At 35.7% G+C, this 12,692-nt stretch overlaps 1 protein-coding gene across 1 annotated transcript; it reads right to left on the bottom strand.

Moving 5' to 3' along the window:
• Window positions 1-8,490: 8,490 nt before the first annotated feature.
• Window positions 8,491-11,624, bottom strand: LOC121256617 (cytochrome P450 89A2-like). Its single transcript, XM_041157459.1, has 3 exons — window positions 11,519-11,624; window positions 8,663-10,330; window positions 8,491-8,592 (listed from the first exon to the last, which is right to left on the bottom strand). Exon 2 carries the CDS (start codon window positions 10,262-10,264, stop codon window positions 8,732-8,734), a length of 1,533 nt encoding a protein of 510 aa, XP_041013393.1. The 5' UTR covers window positions 10,265-10,330; window positions 11,519-11,624; the 3' UTR covers window positions 8,491-8,592; window positions 8,663-8,731.
• Window positions 11,625-12,692: the final 1,068 nt, after the last annotated feature.

Here is a 12,692-nt window from a genome sequence, read left to right as displayed (position 1 = left end):
GTACTTAAAATAAAGCAAACTTTGTTACATTTAATTCCCTTGGTTGATTAACTAAATGGTGTATAAATCTCTCAGTTGATATTAAAATTCAGATTAATCTATTTCCAGTATTTTTAATCTCAACAAGTTTATTTCATGGCATGTGATTTTCAAATTTATTGGAACTGTAGTTGGTAGCTTCCATTTTGTATGATTTCATTCACTTTATTTGCTATAGACTAGCAAAAAGTCAGCTGGGGGGGTGTGATAAATGGTCAATTATGTGGTATTAATACTGTTAAATATCTTGGGTTAAAAGAGCTTTATGTGTTAAAATAAGAGTATTAATTAGATAATGTGATTTAACTTTGTTTGGCATGTGAAATGATTTTCTTGTCCCTAATTAAATTCAGATAGAGTTATCAAGAGCTTTATTTGTTCCAAGATTTATCAAGAGTTAGAGTTGGAATGAAATCATCACAACGAGGCCCACGTACAAGCACTTAAGCCCATGAATATGAAAAACCTTTATCACCTGCAAGAGTTAAAGCCCATGAAGTAAATCAGGAGCATGCCTCACGGCTAAGTGCTGTAGTTGGGAGAGGAACGCACGGGAGCCTGGGGACCACGAAGAGAAGCCGTTATGATGGAGAGGCTACGATCCACGGCAAGGAGAGAGAGTAGGAGAGAAGATTTTGAGTATAAAAGGAAGATGAATTTTTGGGTAAAGGGGGTTAGCTAGTTCTTTTTACGTTCCTTTATTTTCCTGCTTTGGTCAGAAGCGATTATGAGAGTTTAAGGTTTATTTTCTTTTGAGCATTCTATTGTCTTATGAGAATGATCGGCTAAGTTTTACAACTTGGGTGCCGTTAAAAACTTTCTTTTATCTACACTTTTGCTAGATTTCCATATATTTCAAATTCCATACCTTGCTTTGTTTGAGACCAAATTTTGGGAAAAACAAAGTTTGATAGATTCTCTTGCTCTTATTCTTGATCTGTTGTTGACATGAGGCACAACAGACCCTTGAATTAATCGAGGTTTCTATTAGCCAAATGTTATAGTGAGATTGGTTGATGCTTTAGTGAGGATATTTCGTGTTAAGAATTGGCACATATACTATGGGGTATATTGTTTTTAATCTGTGATTTGTTAATACTTTGATTGGGTTAATAGAAGATAAGTAGTACCCATAATTCTTGTGGAGTGTAGAAATAAAGGAAGCCTAAAACTGTGACCCAAGCCTTTGTTAAATCATTTCTTTAGAACTGTTATTTTTATCTTTATATTAAAATTTTGTTTGTTACTTGTAGGATTTAGAATTATAGATTTTCATCATTCAGAATATTAAATTTTGAGCAACTATTTCTTTTATGATTCAATCCATCTTTCTAAGATTTACAAAACCAAGATCCTCAAAGCACAACCATATATTGCGTTTTCATTAAATCATTCTTTGTGAATATATTAATATCCACTTTGATCATTGTTTATAGATATATAAAAAATACAAAAAGAAAGAATTTTACACTTCATTTTACTTCTTCACACTTCTCATACATCGTCATACTTTCCAATTAATTTTCACAAATACTTTGATAAACATTTGTCCCTGTGGAATACGATCCTGGACTTATCATTGATACAACTTAACACTTTTACACTTGGAAGCTCATTTGAGAACACATCAAGTTTTTGGCGCCGTTGCCTTAGACAATTGGTGTCGTCAGAGTATTTTTCTGAACCTTCAGAGGGTGTTTGTGGAGCTATGAACCTCTTCACAACCTGGGTGATATCTTTTCCTCTCATTTTATTTGTTTGCTTTTATTTTATTTTATTTTTTATTTTTTGCTGAATTTGCATGTCTGGCTAGGCTAGAGATAGCACATATAGACTTGCTAGGACTGAATCATCAACCTCATCTTCGAGTGCATCTTATTCTCATAATTCATAATTTGACACTTATAGGAACATGGCTGAAAATGATCAAATTGATAGGGAAATAGTAAATCCTAACAGGACACTTAGAGAATATTTGCAGCCTGTTAGGACTAGTCCACCCTCTTGTATCATTCAACCTTTGAATGCAAATAATTTTAACCTCAAACCTGGGATGATTCCATTGCTACCACATTTTCATGTTATGGAATCAGAAAACCCCTATTTGCACATCAAAGAGTTTGGAGAAGTTTGCTCAACTTTCATGGATTAAACATGCACTGAAGAAGTTGTTAGGTAAAAACTATTCCCATTTTCTCTAAAGGACAAGGTTAAAACCTGGCTAAACTCCTTAAGGCCAAGGTTTATTGGGACTTGGCAGGAATTGCGAACTGGATTTTTTTAAAAAAATTTTCCCAATGCATAGGACCTATGCCTTAAAAAGATAAATTATGAATTTTGGTCAAATGGATGTAGAAATATTTTATCACTGCTGGGAACATTTTAAAGACTTATTAAATGCATGTCCTCATTACGGATATGAGAATTGGAGGGTCATAAGTTTTTTCTATGAGGGTTTACAACAAAAAATGAGACAATTTGTTGAGACTATGTGTAATGGTAAGTTCTTTAACAGAGAACCAAAAGAAGCATTTGAATATTTGATTATTTGTCTGAAAATGTACAGTCTTGGGACACTGCTGATAGTATTGATAGAGATGAGACTTCAAGACTTGTTGGTGGAGGTGGGAAATATACTTTAAGAGGGGAGGACGATTTGCATGCTAGGCTAGCTTTAATTTCAAAGAAATTAGAGGCTATTGAGTTGAAAAAAGTGAATGAGGTGCAAGCTATACAAAGAGTGGCAGAAAAATGTGGCATTTGTGAAGATCAAGGGCATTCCACAAATGAGTTCCTACAATTCCTACATTTAAAGAAGTTTTATTAGATCAAACTCACGATGTCAACATGGTTTCTAAACCTTTTTCAGGGCCATACTCGAACACTTACAATGTTGGATAGAGAAATCATCCAAACTTTAGTTTGAGAGGTGAGCATAGTAATGCTCCTGCTGCACCTACAACAAGACCATCAAATTTTACAGCATATGGAGCTCATCCGGGTCCATCCTATGTTCCCTATCCAAGTCAAAGTTCTCAGTTCAATGCACAGCCAGCTCAAGCACCTAAAAAGGGACTTGAAGATACAGTTCAGCAGTTGAGTGTGACACTTCAACAATTCATGCAGGGTCAAGCAACACTCAACAACCAGAATTCATTAGCAATTAATGACATAAGGAGTTCCCTCACAAGGCTGACAACATCTTTAAGTACTCAAGAGAATAGTAAATTTCCTGCACAATCACAACAAAATCCACAAGGGCAACCTCATCAAATGCAAGCAGTAAATGAGGATCCTAACTTAAAGTCAGTCAAAGCAGTGACTACTTTAAGAAGCGGTAAGGTGGTAGATATTCCAGCACATGAGCCATACAATTCTGGCAAGGTTTCTAACCCTTCTAAGAAAGATGGAGAGCATGAGAAAATTGATTGCCCTATACCTACTCCTTTTCCTCAGCAATTAGTTCTTTTACATAAAGATAGGCATCATGCTGAAATTCTTGAGGTTTTTAGGCAAGTTAGGATTAATATCCCTTTATTAGATGTTAATCAGCAAATCCCTGCTTATGCAAAATTTCTTAAGGATTTATGTACTGTGAAAAGAAAATTAAATATGCAAAAGAAAGCTTTCCTTACTGAGCAAGTTAGCCCTATCATTCAGAGTAATACACCACCTAAATACAAGGACCCTGGAGCACCAACAATTGCTTGTGTGATAGGAAATTCAAAAATTGGCTTGCTTTGTTGGATCTTGGCTCAAGTGTCAATTTATTCCCTTATATTGTTTATGAACAACTTGGTTTAGGTGAGCTGAAATCTACACCTATCATTATGATGAGGATATCCTTGATTTTCTAGAAAATATCCTTGATGAGGATTTTCTGGAAAATCTCAGCAAGTAAGCACACAACAAACAATGATTAACATAAGCATATAAGTGGCAAATCGTGGAATGCATGCGTGCACATATACTTCCCACATGACGTGACTAAAAACTTGACTTATGCACCTGACCTTTTCCAAAAGACATGTAACAGAAATCTTTAACTTTTCAAAAAAACATTCTTATATTGGAAGCTCAAGAGGTCACACAAAGATTGAAGTTATAACTATCCGGGCCCATGTCTTATAAAAGGATAATTCATTTTGATGAATTTTGTGAACTTGGTATCAAGAGTTGTGGTTTAAACCCTTTGCTTTGAATTGGTACCCACACCGATTGGGTTGTTTGGGAGCCCATGTTAGGATTGGGCCTTTCATTTGTCCAACTCGGGCAAGTGGTTTATCCTTAGGTATATTATATTTTAGACTGTGTGCAAACTTCGTTTAAGTGATTTTGCATAGATAGCAGTGCTCTCAAGCTTAAACATATACAGTAGAAGATACTGGCCTTCTGGCCCAAGATAAAGAAAGGGTGGATTTGAGTATTGGCCCAACATATACAGTAGCAGTGCTCTCAAGCTAGTGTAAACATTTACTTTCTTTTACTATAAAACAGCAATGTTAGGTTCTGTCTTAGCATGTGTAAATCTAGGATACTCCCTTTAAAAAATTATGCAGTCCATCATTAAAAAATTAATTTTTTCAAAAGGGTCTTATATTTATCCATTTTTTAAAAGAAAGTGTGCAGGACTTTCACACTCTAAGACTGTAACACCCCGTATTTTAATGTATTTTTAATTGAAAGATTATTTTTATTAATTTAAAAATTTATTCTCTTGTTTTAAATTTTTCTGATTTTTAGTTGGTTTATTTTCATAATTTTTAATTTGTGAAAATTAATTTGATATGTTTCCTTAATATTAATTATTGTTATACATTTAAATTTCTATTTACTTTAAATTAATTTATTGTTGGATTTAATTATTTTATTTTAATTTAATCACTAAGTTTTAATTATTTTATTTAACTTGCTGTTTTGAAATCTTTTTCGTTGGATCATTTTTGTGATCCAAGATGTGAGGATTAGACCTATTTTCTTTGCCTCACTTTTCTTTTTCTTTTTCTTTTTTCTTTTTTCTTTTCCTCTTTTTCTTTTCTTCTTCTTTTCTTTTCTCTCAATTTCTTTTTCTCCTCTCTCTTTCTTCTCTCCCGCGCGGTTTCCTTCTCTTCCCCCCGTCCATTACGTCGTCCTCCACCCATTGCTGTCATGTGTCGCAGTGTGCGTCACCGCTCCTCCCATTCTCTTCCTGACCGGCTGGCGACCACCCCCCTGTGTTTTCAGCTCCTCCCGCGCCATCATTAACCCCCGCGCTTGGCCTCAAGCCGAGGCATTCCTTGCGTCCTTGCGCCGTCATTGCGCCACCTCCGGCCACCATCTCTTTACCGCATCATCCTTGACCTCCCAACAACCTAAACCACCCATCCCCAGCTCCGATTTGCCACCAGTGAAGCTCTACCATTCATATTTCCGTTTTGAGCATTTTGGCCTCCAAACACCTCCCACGCCGCCACCCACGACCAACCACCACCACCATTAGCTGCACCGACATCCCTAAGCCATTTCCTAGTAATCTCGATTCTTAGTTTGTCCCTGTTCAAAAGTGGTTTTAAAACCCACGGCCAAGTGCATTTTGCACTATTCTGTTGCTTTGTCGCCACTTCTTACACCTCCGTGATCTTTTAAAAATTATACTATAGCACTATAAGTATTTTTCCAAAGAACTTTCATGATTTAAATGTATTTTTGCACTAACTCATTTTTATTATGATCTGGTTAGTTGTGCCGGACTGAGTCCGAGGAGTAAGGGAGTCGGATGGATTGGAGGATGGAGTTGTTTGTGTGATTGGATTGTGTTGTGAATTGTTGGTTGTTGGATATTGTGTCGTTTCATGTACATGGCTTATTTGCACGCATGTTAATGTTTGTAAATGAAAACTGGATTTTCGCATGATTGTATACATGTTCATATGTATTTTATGAAAACTGAGTTTTCATGTGAGAAATAGATTTTGGGCGCATGTGTATCACGACCCCAAGCCGAGATTGGGCATTATCTTGGTGGAGCTCCTCTAGTCACTCAGGAGCGGAATATACTGAGTGACGTCCCCTGGGTTGTCGCTGGGCGACAACGGGATGGTAACGCTCTAGTGCCGACTCCATGGTCCCTTTGCTGGCAGGGGTTAGAGGATGCTTGGCCATGAACGCGCTGGGCGCGGAACTGGGCATCGTTCATTACGAAGTCACTTGCACGGTCATTACCCGTGGTGTGACGATGGGAGCCAGGGTGTGCATATGATCCCTAGGGTAGATCATGGTGCATACGGTAAAAATGGATTAATGGGCCGTTTTCTAGGAAAATGGCGTATGTTGGATAAAATGATTTTATGTGAATCATTTTCTAAGAAAATGATGCATTATTGATTTGGGCCATTTTTTGAAAAAATGGCGAGAAATGTTTTGATGGATATGTTTTGGGCCAGATGGGATTTTGGCGTGCATTAGAAAATATTCATTTTCGGGAAAAATGATGTTTTGGGCATAATGCATATTTCATAATATGCATGCATAATTGTTGGTTGCATTAATGCATTTTTATTCTCGATGGTTGTTTGGATTATACTTACCTGCGGTACCGTTTATGGTAATGCAGATTTCGATGCAGATGATGCTGGGGGCGAGCCTGAGGACTCGGCTCCGCCGGAGGAGTGATATGGGATCGCTCGTAATTGTATTTGGACTTGCATTGTATTTTGTTTTGGGATAACTGTATAACTCTCTTTAAACATTTTACTTATGTTAATTTGTATTAAACCATTATGGTACTTAGTTGACTTACTTAATATCCGTTGCGATGTTTATTGTACGCTGTTGCATGTATACACACTTGGCACTATCGTTGGGATGCGTGACCGTGTTGTCATCATTCGGGCGTCTCGATTCCTGAATTTTCCATACATGGGGTCGGGGGTGCCACAAAGACAACAAATATTATCTCTCCTTCATCTTAGTATCAATAAAAAGTTTCTTCTAAAATAAATAATTTGCATTAAATGGGTGATAAACAATTTGTTGCGAGTGTACAGTGAGTGTTTAAGTGCATGTTTTGGGTAAATGAGATCATATGAGAATTCTATGATCAATAGTAGTGAAATGGTTTAATTTAAGATGTTTTATTGGATTTTGAAAAATGAAAGAGAAAAATTTGAATACAAATATTATAAAGTTAAAAAATAATTTGAATATAATTTGTTGAAAAAAATCATCTCAACGTCGGTACCTAGTCTTGCGCATACCTAAGGCTCATACAATAATATGTCCAACCTATAATTTCACGTTCAAATTATTTAATGTTTTATTTATTAAATGGGATTACAAAATAAAATAATGCTTTACTCACAAAAATATTTTATAAACTTAAATTTATAAATTAATATAGTTTGATTTGATACATTAGATTATTTTTATTATAAAAATATATCTAATATATCATATCAAATTATATTAATTTATTAATTTATTTTTATTGATCTATCTCGATACACATAATTCGACTATAAAAGTAGGAATCAGGACACGTATTCTGATGGTAACATGCTAGAGACTTCTGCAGAGTGCAGCACGTATACGACGTTACTCGTGAGGCTTATAACGCCAAAACTTCTAATTATTTATTTAATTAATTTAAAAAAATATTTTTTAAAAGATATTAATTTGGAAAATAAAATAATGCACAATAACTTTTTACATCTATTTTACAACTTTCTTTTAAAATGGTGGAAATGTTACGGTTTTATTGGAATTATACTTGCTTGAATCAGATAGAGTGAGCAATTTTCCTTCAGGAACTTCTAACATTAAAATCCTTTTAAGGTTCCTATTTCACGCTTTAAGACATATCAGTTGCGGAAACTCCAATTGGTGAGTTAGTTCACTACAAGAAAATTAATGATTATTTATGATAATAGACTCATTTTGATAAGAAATAATCATATTGATGACAAATAACTGATCACACAATTTTACTATTTTTTTTGCTTTTATTTTTCCCAAGAGTTTTAACTGCATTTTTTTTAATTACATTATATCATTGACCAATTCACTCAACCATTAGATAGTTCAATGCTTGGCGGCTTCAAAGAAAGATCAGTACAAAACAGGGGCCAAATTATAAATAGTAATATTTTGTAGATCTTATTGAGATGTGTTTAATTTTTTAAAATTTAGATGATTTAACTTTTTAGGTTAAAATGTATAAAATAGATTGAGATGAGTCCGATCAATAATTGATTTGAGATGAGTTGAAATAAGTCCAGTTCGGTTTCAAACACAAACTAAACAGCTTGGAATTGCAACTCAAGTATCAATTAATGGTTGAGTTGCCAAATTATTTCAGAAGATGCAGTTTAGTTTATGTACTTGGAGGACTTGTAATTTGTAAAATTTGCTCATTAAAATGCAGACGCAAAACATGCTTATCCTTTAACATCATGGGCTATTTATTTCTCTGTATTTCAGCACAAATAACAAGACGGATCAATAATAAACTCAGAAAGCATATATAATCATAGAACAAAAGCAAAAAGAAAAAGAAATCACTACAATGGGATCATCAGATCAGATCAGTCATTTAGCCCTGCTCCTGTTATAGGGAGAAAGGATGAATTTCAGCTTTCGGATCATCTGGATGTCAAATGAGGAACAAAAGGTCCTTATTTTCATTCTTCAAAGTAACAGTGTTGGATCTGTCTAGCTATTTGATTCTTGGAGATATATAGGCACGCACTGGATTCTTCATCACAATCAAGAACTTTACCTTTTCTGAAAGATCAACACCTTCCCCATCCACTGTTTTGAACTCAAAATTCCAGACCAGATTTGAAACAAAATACTGGAGGAGAAGCAATCCTAGTTTGTTCCCGGGACACTTCCTTCTCCCAGCACCAAAGGGCATCATCTTGAACGCTGTTACATCAGACACTTCTTCTCCAATGTCTTCACTAGTCAGCAATCTCTCCGGCCTAAACTCCATGGGATTCTCCCAAACGTTTGGATCTCTCCCGATCAGTGCTGTCACGATGTTCACCTTCGTGTCTTTTGGGATTGTGTAGCCGCCGAGCTCAACATCTTCCATGGGTGTGTGTGGAACCAACAAGGTGTTTGGAGGGTGAATTCTCAGAGTCTCGAGAACCACTGCTTTCAGATATGGAATCTTGTGCAAATCATCTTCCTCAACTTCTTTCGCTCCTTTTGCCACCACCTTGCTGATTTCTGCAAAAAGTTTGGATTGAACTCGTGGGTGTTTCACTAAATATGCCAAAACCCACTGCAGCATCGTTGTACTTGTGTCGCCTCCTGCATTGATTAACTCCGAGCACAAGCTCAGAACATCTGCTTCTTCCACGTTACCTTTCTCTCCGGGTATTTTCAGGTCCAGTAAGGAATCTATGTAAGAAATCTGTTCGAATGCCTTGCCTCTCTCTTGTCTCAACTTCTTCCGGGCTCTGATCAATGGCAAAATCACATCATCTTGGTTCTTCAAGAATTGTAGGTACCTTTTCCAACGGTTTCTGAGAAGCAACTTCCCCAGTCTGGGCCAGGTAGCGAGCACAGTGAACTTCTCGTAAGAGACAAGAAATTGATATTGTATTCCTTCAACTTCTTTGATTTGAGTCTCGCTGAGTTCTCCGAAAGTCATGCGAATGAACAAGGAAAATAAAGCGGGGTGGATATGATCGAGCAGACGGACGGGCTGATTGAGCTTGGAAGATTCATGGAAGCCCTTGATCAATGAGTCCAAGACACGCTTGCGTTCAACAGAGTAAGATTTCAACGAAGTCGGGTGGAGAACTTCCGAAATGAGATTACGACGGAGGGCTTTCCAGGTTGGGCCAAAGGGGGATCCGCCGATATCTTTGTGGTTGTTGCTGAGAACAGAGCTAACGGGGACGACTGCAGGTCGGTTTGCAAAGGTGGCGCCGTGTCGAACAAGGGCTTGGTGGGCAAGGGTGTAGGAGGTGATGAAGATGAGGGGTTCAGAGCCGAGATAGACGGTGAGAATCGGGCCATACTTGTGGGAGAGATCATACATGAGAGATCTCAAATCAACCATGGATTTGGGAAGCAAATGAAGATTTCCTATGAAAGGCAGAGTTGGGGGTCCCGGCGGGAGATTGCCTTGGGAAACATTCTTCTTGGTGGTTTTGGAGGAAGAGAAAAAGCTGAAGAGTGATTTTAGGGAAAAACAGGCACAGAGAGAGATGAGGATGATGAACCAGACCTCCATGATCGATCAATCTCTAGAGTGCAGAGATGGAGCTTAGCCCCGTTCTTAGGAGAAGTGGTTGAGCTTGATGAACTTGTATGAGGTATTTTCTTCTGTATATATACAAAAAAACATGCACCAAGTTGCCACTAACCAATCGACAATGGCCTTCCAAATGTTGAGTGCGTCATCCATGCAAAAGTTTGACAATTCTTTATGAGTCACTACACAAAAATTCAACATTTTACGCGCCACTTTCAAAATATATAATTTTATTCTTTAATTCTCATATTTTATATTTTATATTTCATAAAATGTGAAGATAAAATGATAAAATTATATATTTTTAAGTAAGAGTTGTGTTATATAAAAGTTTTATACTCTGCACATCATTTAAAAATTATATGATTTAATTTTTATCTTTATATTTTATCTTTTATATTTTATGAAATACGAAAATAAAATGATAAAATTATATATTTTTAGATGGTGTATAAGAGTGTGAGGTTATGTTTAAAATTTTTCATTCTTTATTAGCAGGCCGCCTCTCGTTCATTATCTTTTGATTTTTTTACTCTTTGGATAAAGCCGCTCTCTCCTATTGTCCGCGTGTGTGTTTGAAGGTATCTCTCTATTTTGTACATAATATTTGTAATAAATGCTGGGGTACAGAGGCATTAAATAAAAATTATTCAACAATTTTCAAAGCTGCTCCATATTTTTCTTCTTTGGAATGTTAAACTTTTCCTTTAGGGGGGAAAAGATAATGTGAAATATTGGTGGTAATCAATTCTGCAATAAATAGTATTTGAAAATTAGATTTTTCAGTTCCCTTCATCCAATACATGCATACATGATGCTTAATTCTCACTTCCAAATGTGGATTTCACCACTTCCATAATTAAGTGTAGCGGCCACGCACCTCAGTTTGCACCACCTCCAAAAACTATTTTGATTACGTTTGGATGTTGAGTTGAACTAAGTTATTTATGAATAGTAATGAACTGAATAGGTAGGGTGAGTTATGTGAAGCTCATCTAAAATAAATTTAAATGTGTTTGAATATTAAGATGAGTTTAATACTATTTATGAAAAATTAAAAAAAGGTTGTGGATCTCACATGTGAGGAAGTTTTGAGTTGAAATGAGTTTAATAATTTGAAAGTTGGGGGATTGGATGTTTGGCTCAACTTAAAATTAGACTAAACTGAATTGATCACAACTTATTCTTCATTAATTGAAATATATATGCTGTTAAGTTTTTTTTAGACATGCGAGAAAAAGGTTTTTACAATGCTTTAACCAAGTTTCAACTATACAAGATTCACATAGATCCCTTATAAAAAGGTGAACTCTACGTGAGAAAAAAGTGAGAAAAAAAATTTAATGGGATCTATCATTTTGTTTGTACGAGATTTGTATATACCTAAATCTTATACGTAGTATTACTCTTCATGTAAATTACTACTAACAGATTGTATTAAGACACATCAGTGATCACTACAACAAATTAGGTCTTTTGGAACGAAAATTTTCGTCCCAAAAGACTGGTATTTCATCAAAAAATATTTTTTGGGATGAAAAACAAATTGTCCCAAGTTCGTCCCTATAAAACTGTCCCTATAAAACGAAAATGAAAAATTCGTCCCAAAAAATATCTTTTGGGACGAAATTAAGCTGGACCGTTCGATCGCGTTCGAACAAAATTTTTTTCTGGGACGATTTAAATTCGCCTCGAAAATTCGTTCGAACGCTTTAAACAACGTTCAAACGAGTATTTCATGGCCGGTCGATCGATACAAATCCGTTCGACCAAATATACATGAAGAAACGTTCGAACAAAAAAATTATCGATCGAACTCAAATAGTGAATTTCCTGTTCGAACGGCTCAGAATTTTTTACCGTTCGAACTCTAAGTTTCAATGTTCGAACGGTTGTGTCCATTTTTCTATGTTCGAACGTTTGATGAGAATTCGATTGATTATTATTTTCTTGGACAATAATACGAATTTAAAACCAAATAGATATTTATATTTCAAAAATACATTACAAATTGTTCAATATAAATAAAACTAATCTAATAATTCAGAACTACATAAATAAAATACTAATAAAATTATCAGTACATTATACATAATTGTTCAATATGCAAAAACACTTATAATGAAATTCAATTATTTGGAGGCCTGAATTGTTGCATAAGCATCTGCATTTGAAGCTGCATCTGTCTTTGTTGTTCTTCCATTTGGAGTTGCATCTCTCTTTGTTGATCTTCTTGTTGTTTTATGCGCATCTCCATGTCTGCTTGTTTCGTCAATTGAGCCTCTAACTCCTGCTGTTTTGCCATCAATTCTTCGATCCTAGAATTTGCATTCTCCAACGCAATGGCAGTAGTGCTTGATGTTGATGAAGAGCCTGAAAGCTTTACACAGCGACCCAAACCCCTCAA

The sequence above is a fragment of the Juglans microcarpa x Juglans regia genome, chromosome 3D, assembly GCF_004785595.1.
Source record: "Juglans microcarpa x Juglans regia isolate MS1-56 chromosome 3D, Jm3101_v1.0, whole genome shotgun sequence".
Lineage (NCBI taxonomy): Eukaryota > Viridiplantae > Streptophyta > Magnoliopsida > Fagales > Juglandaceae > Juglans > Juglans microcarpa x Juglans regia.
The sequence above is the reverse complement of the archived record's forward strand: the minus strand, read 5'-3'. Positions and strand labels throughout refer to the sequence as shown.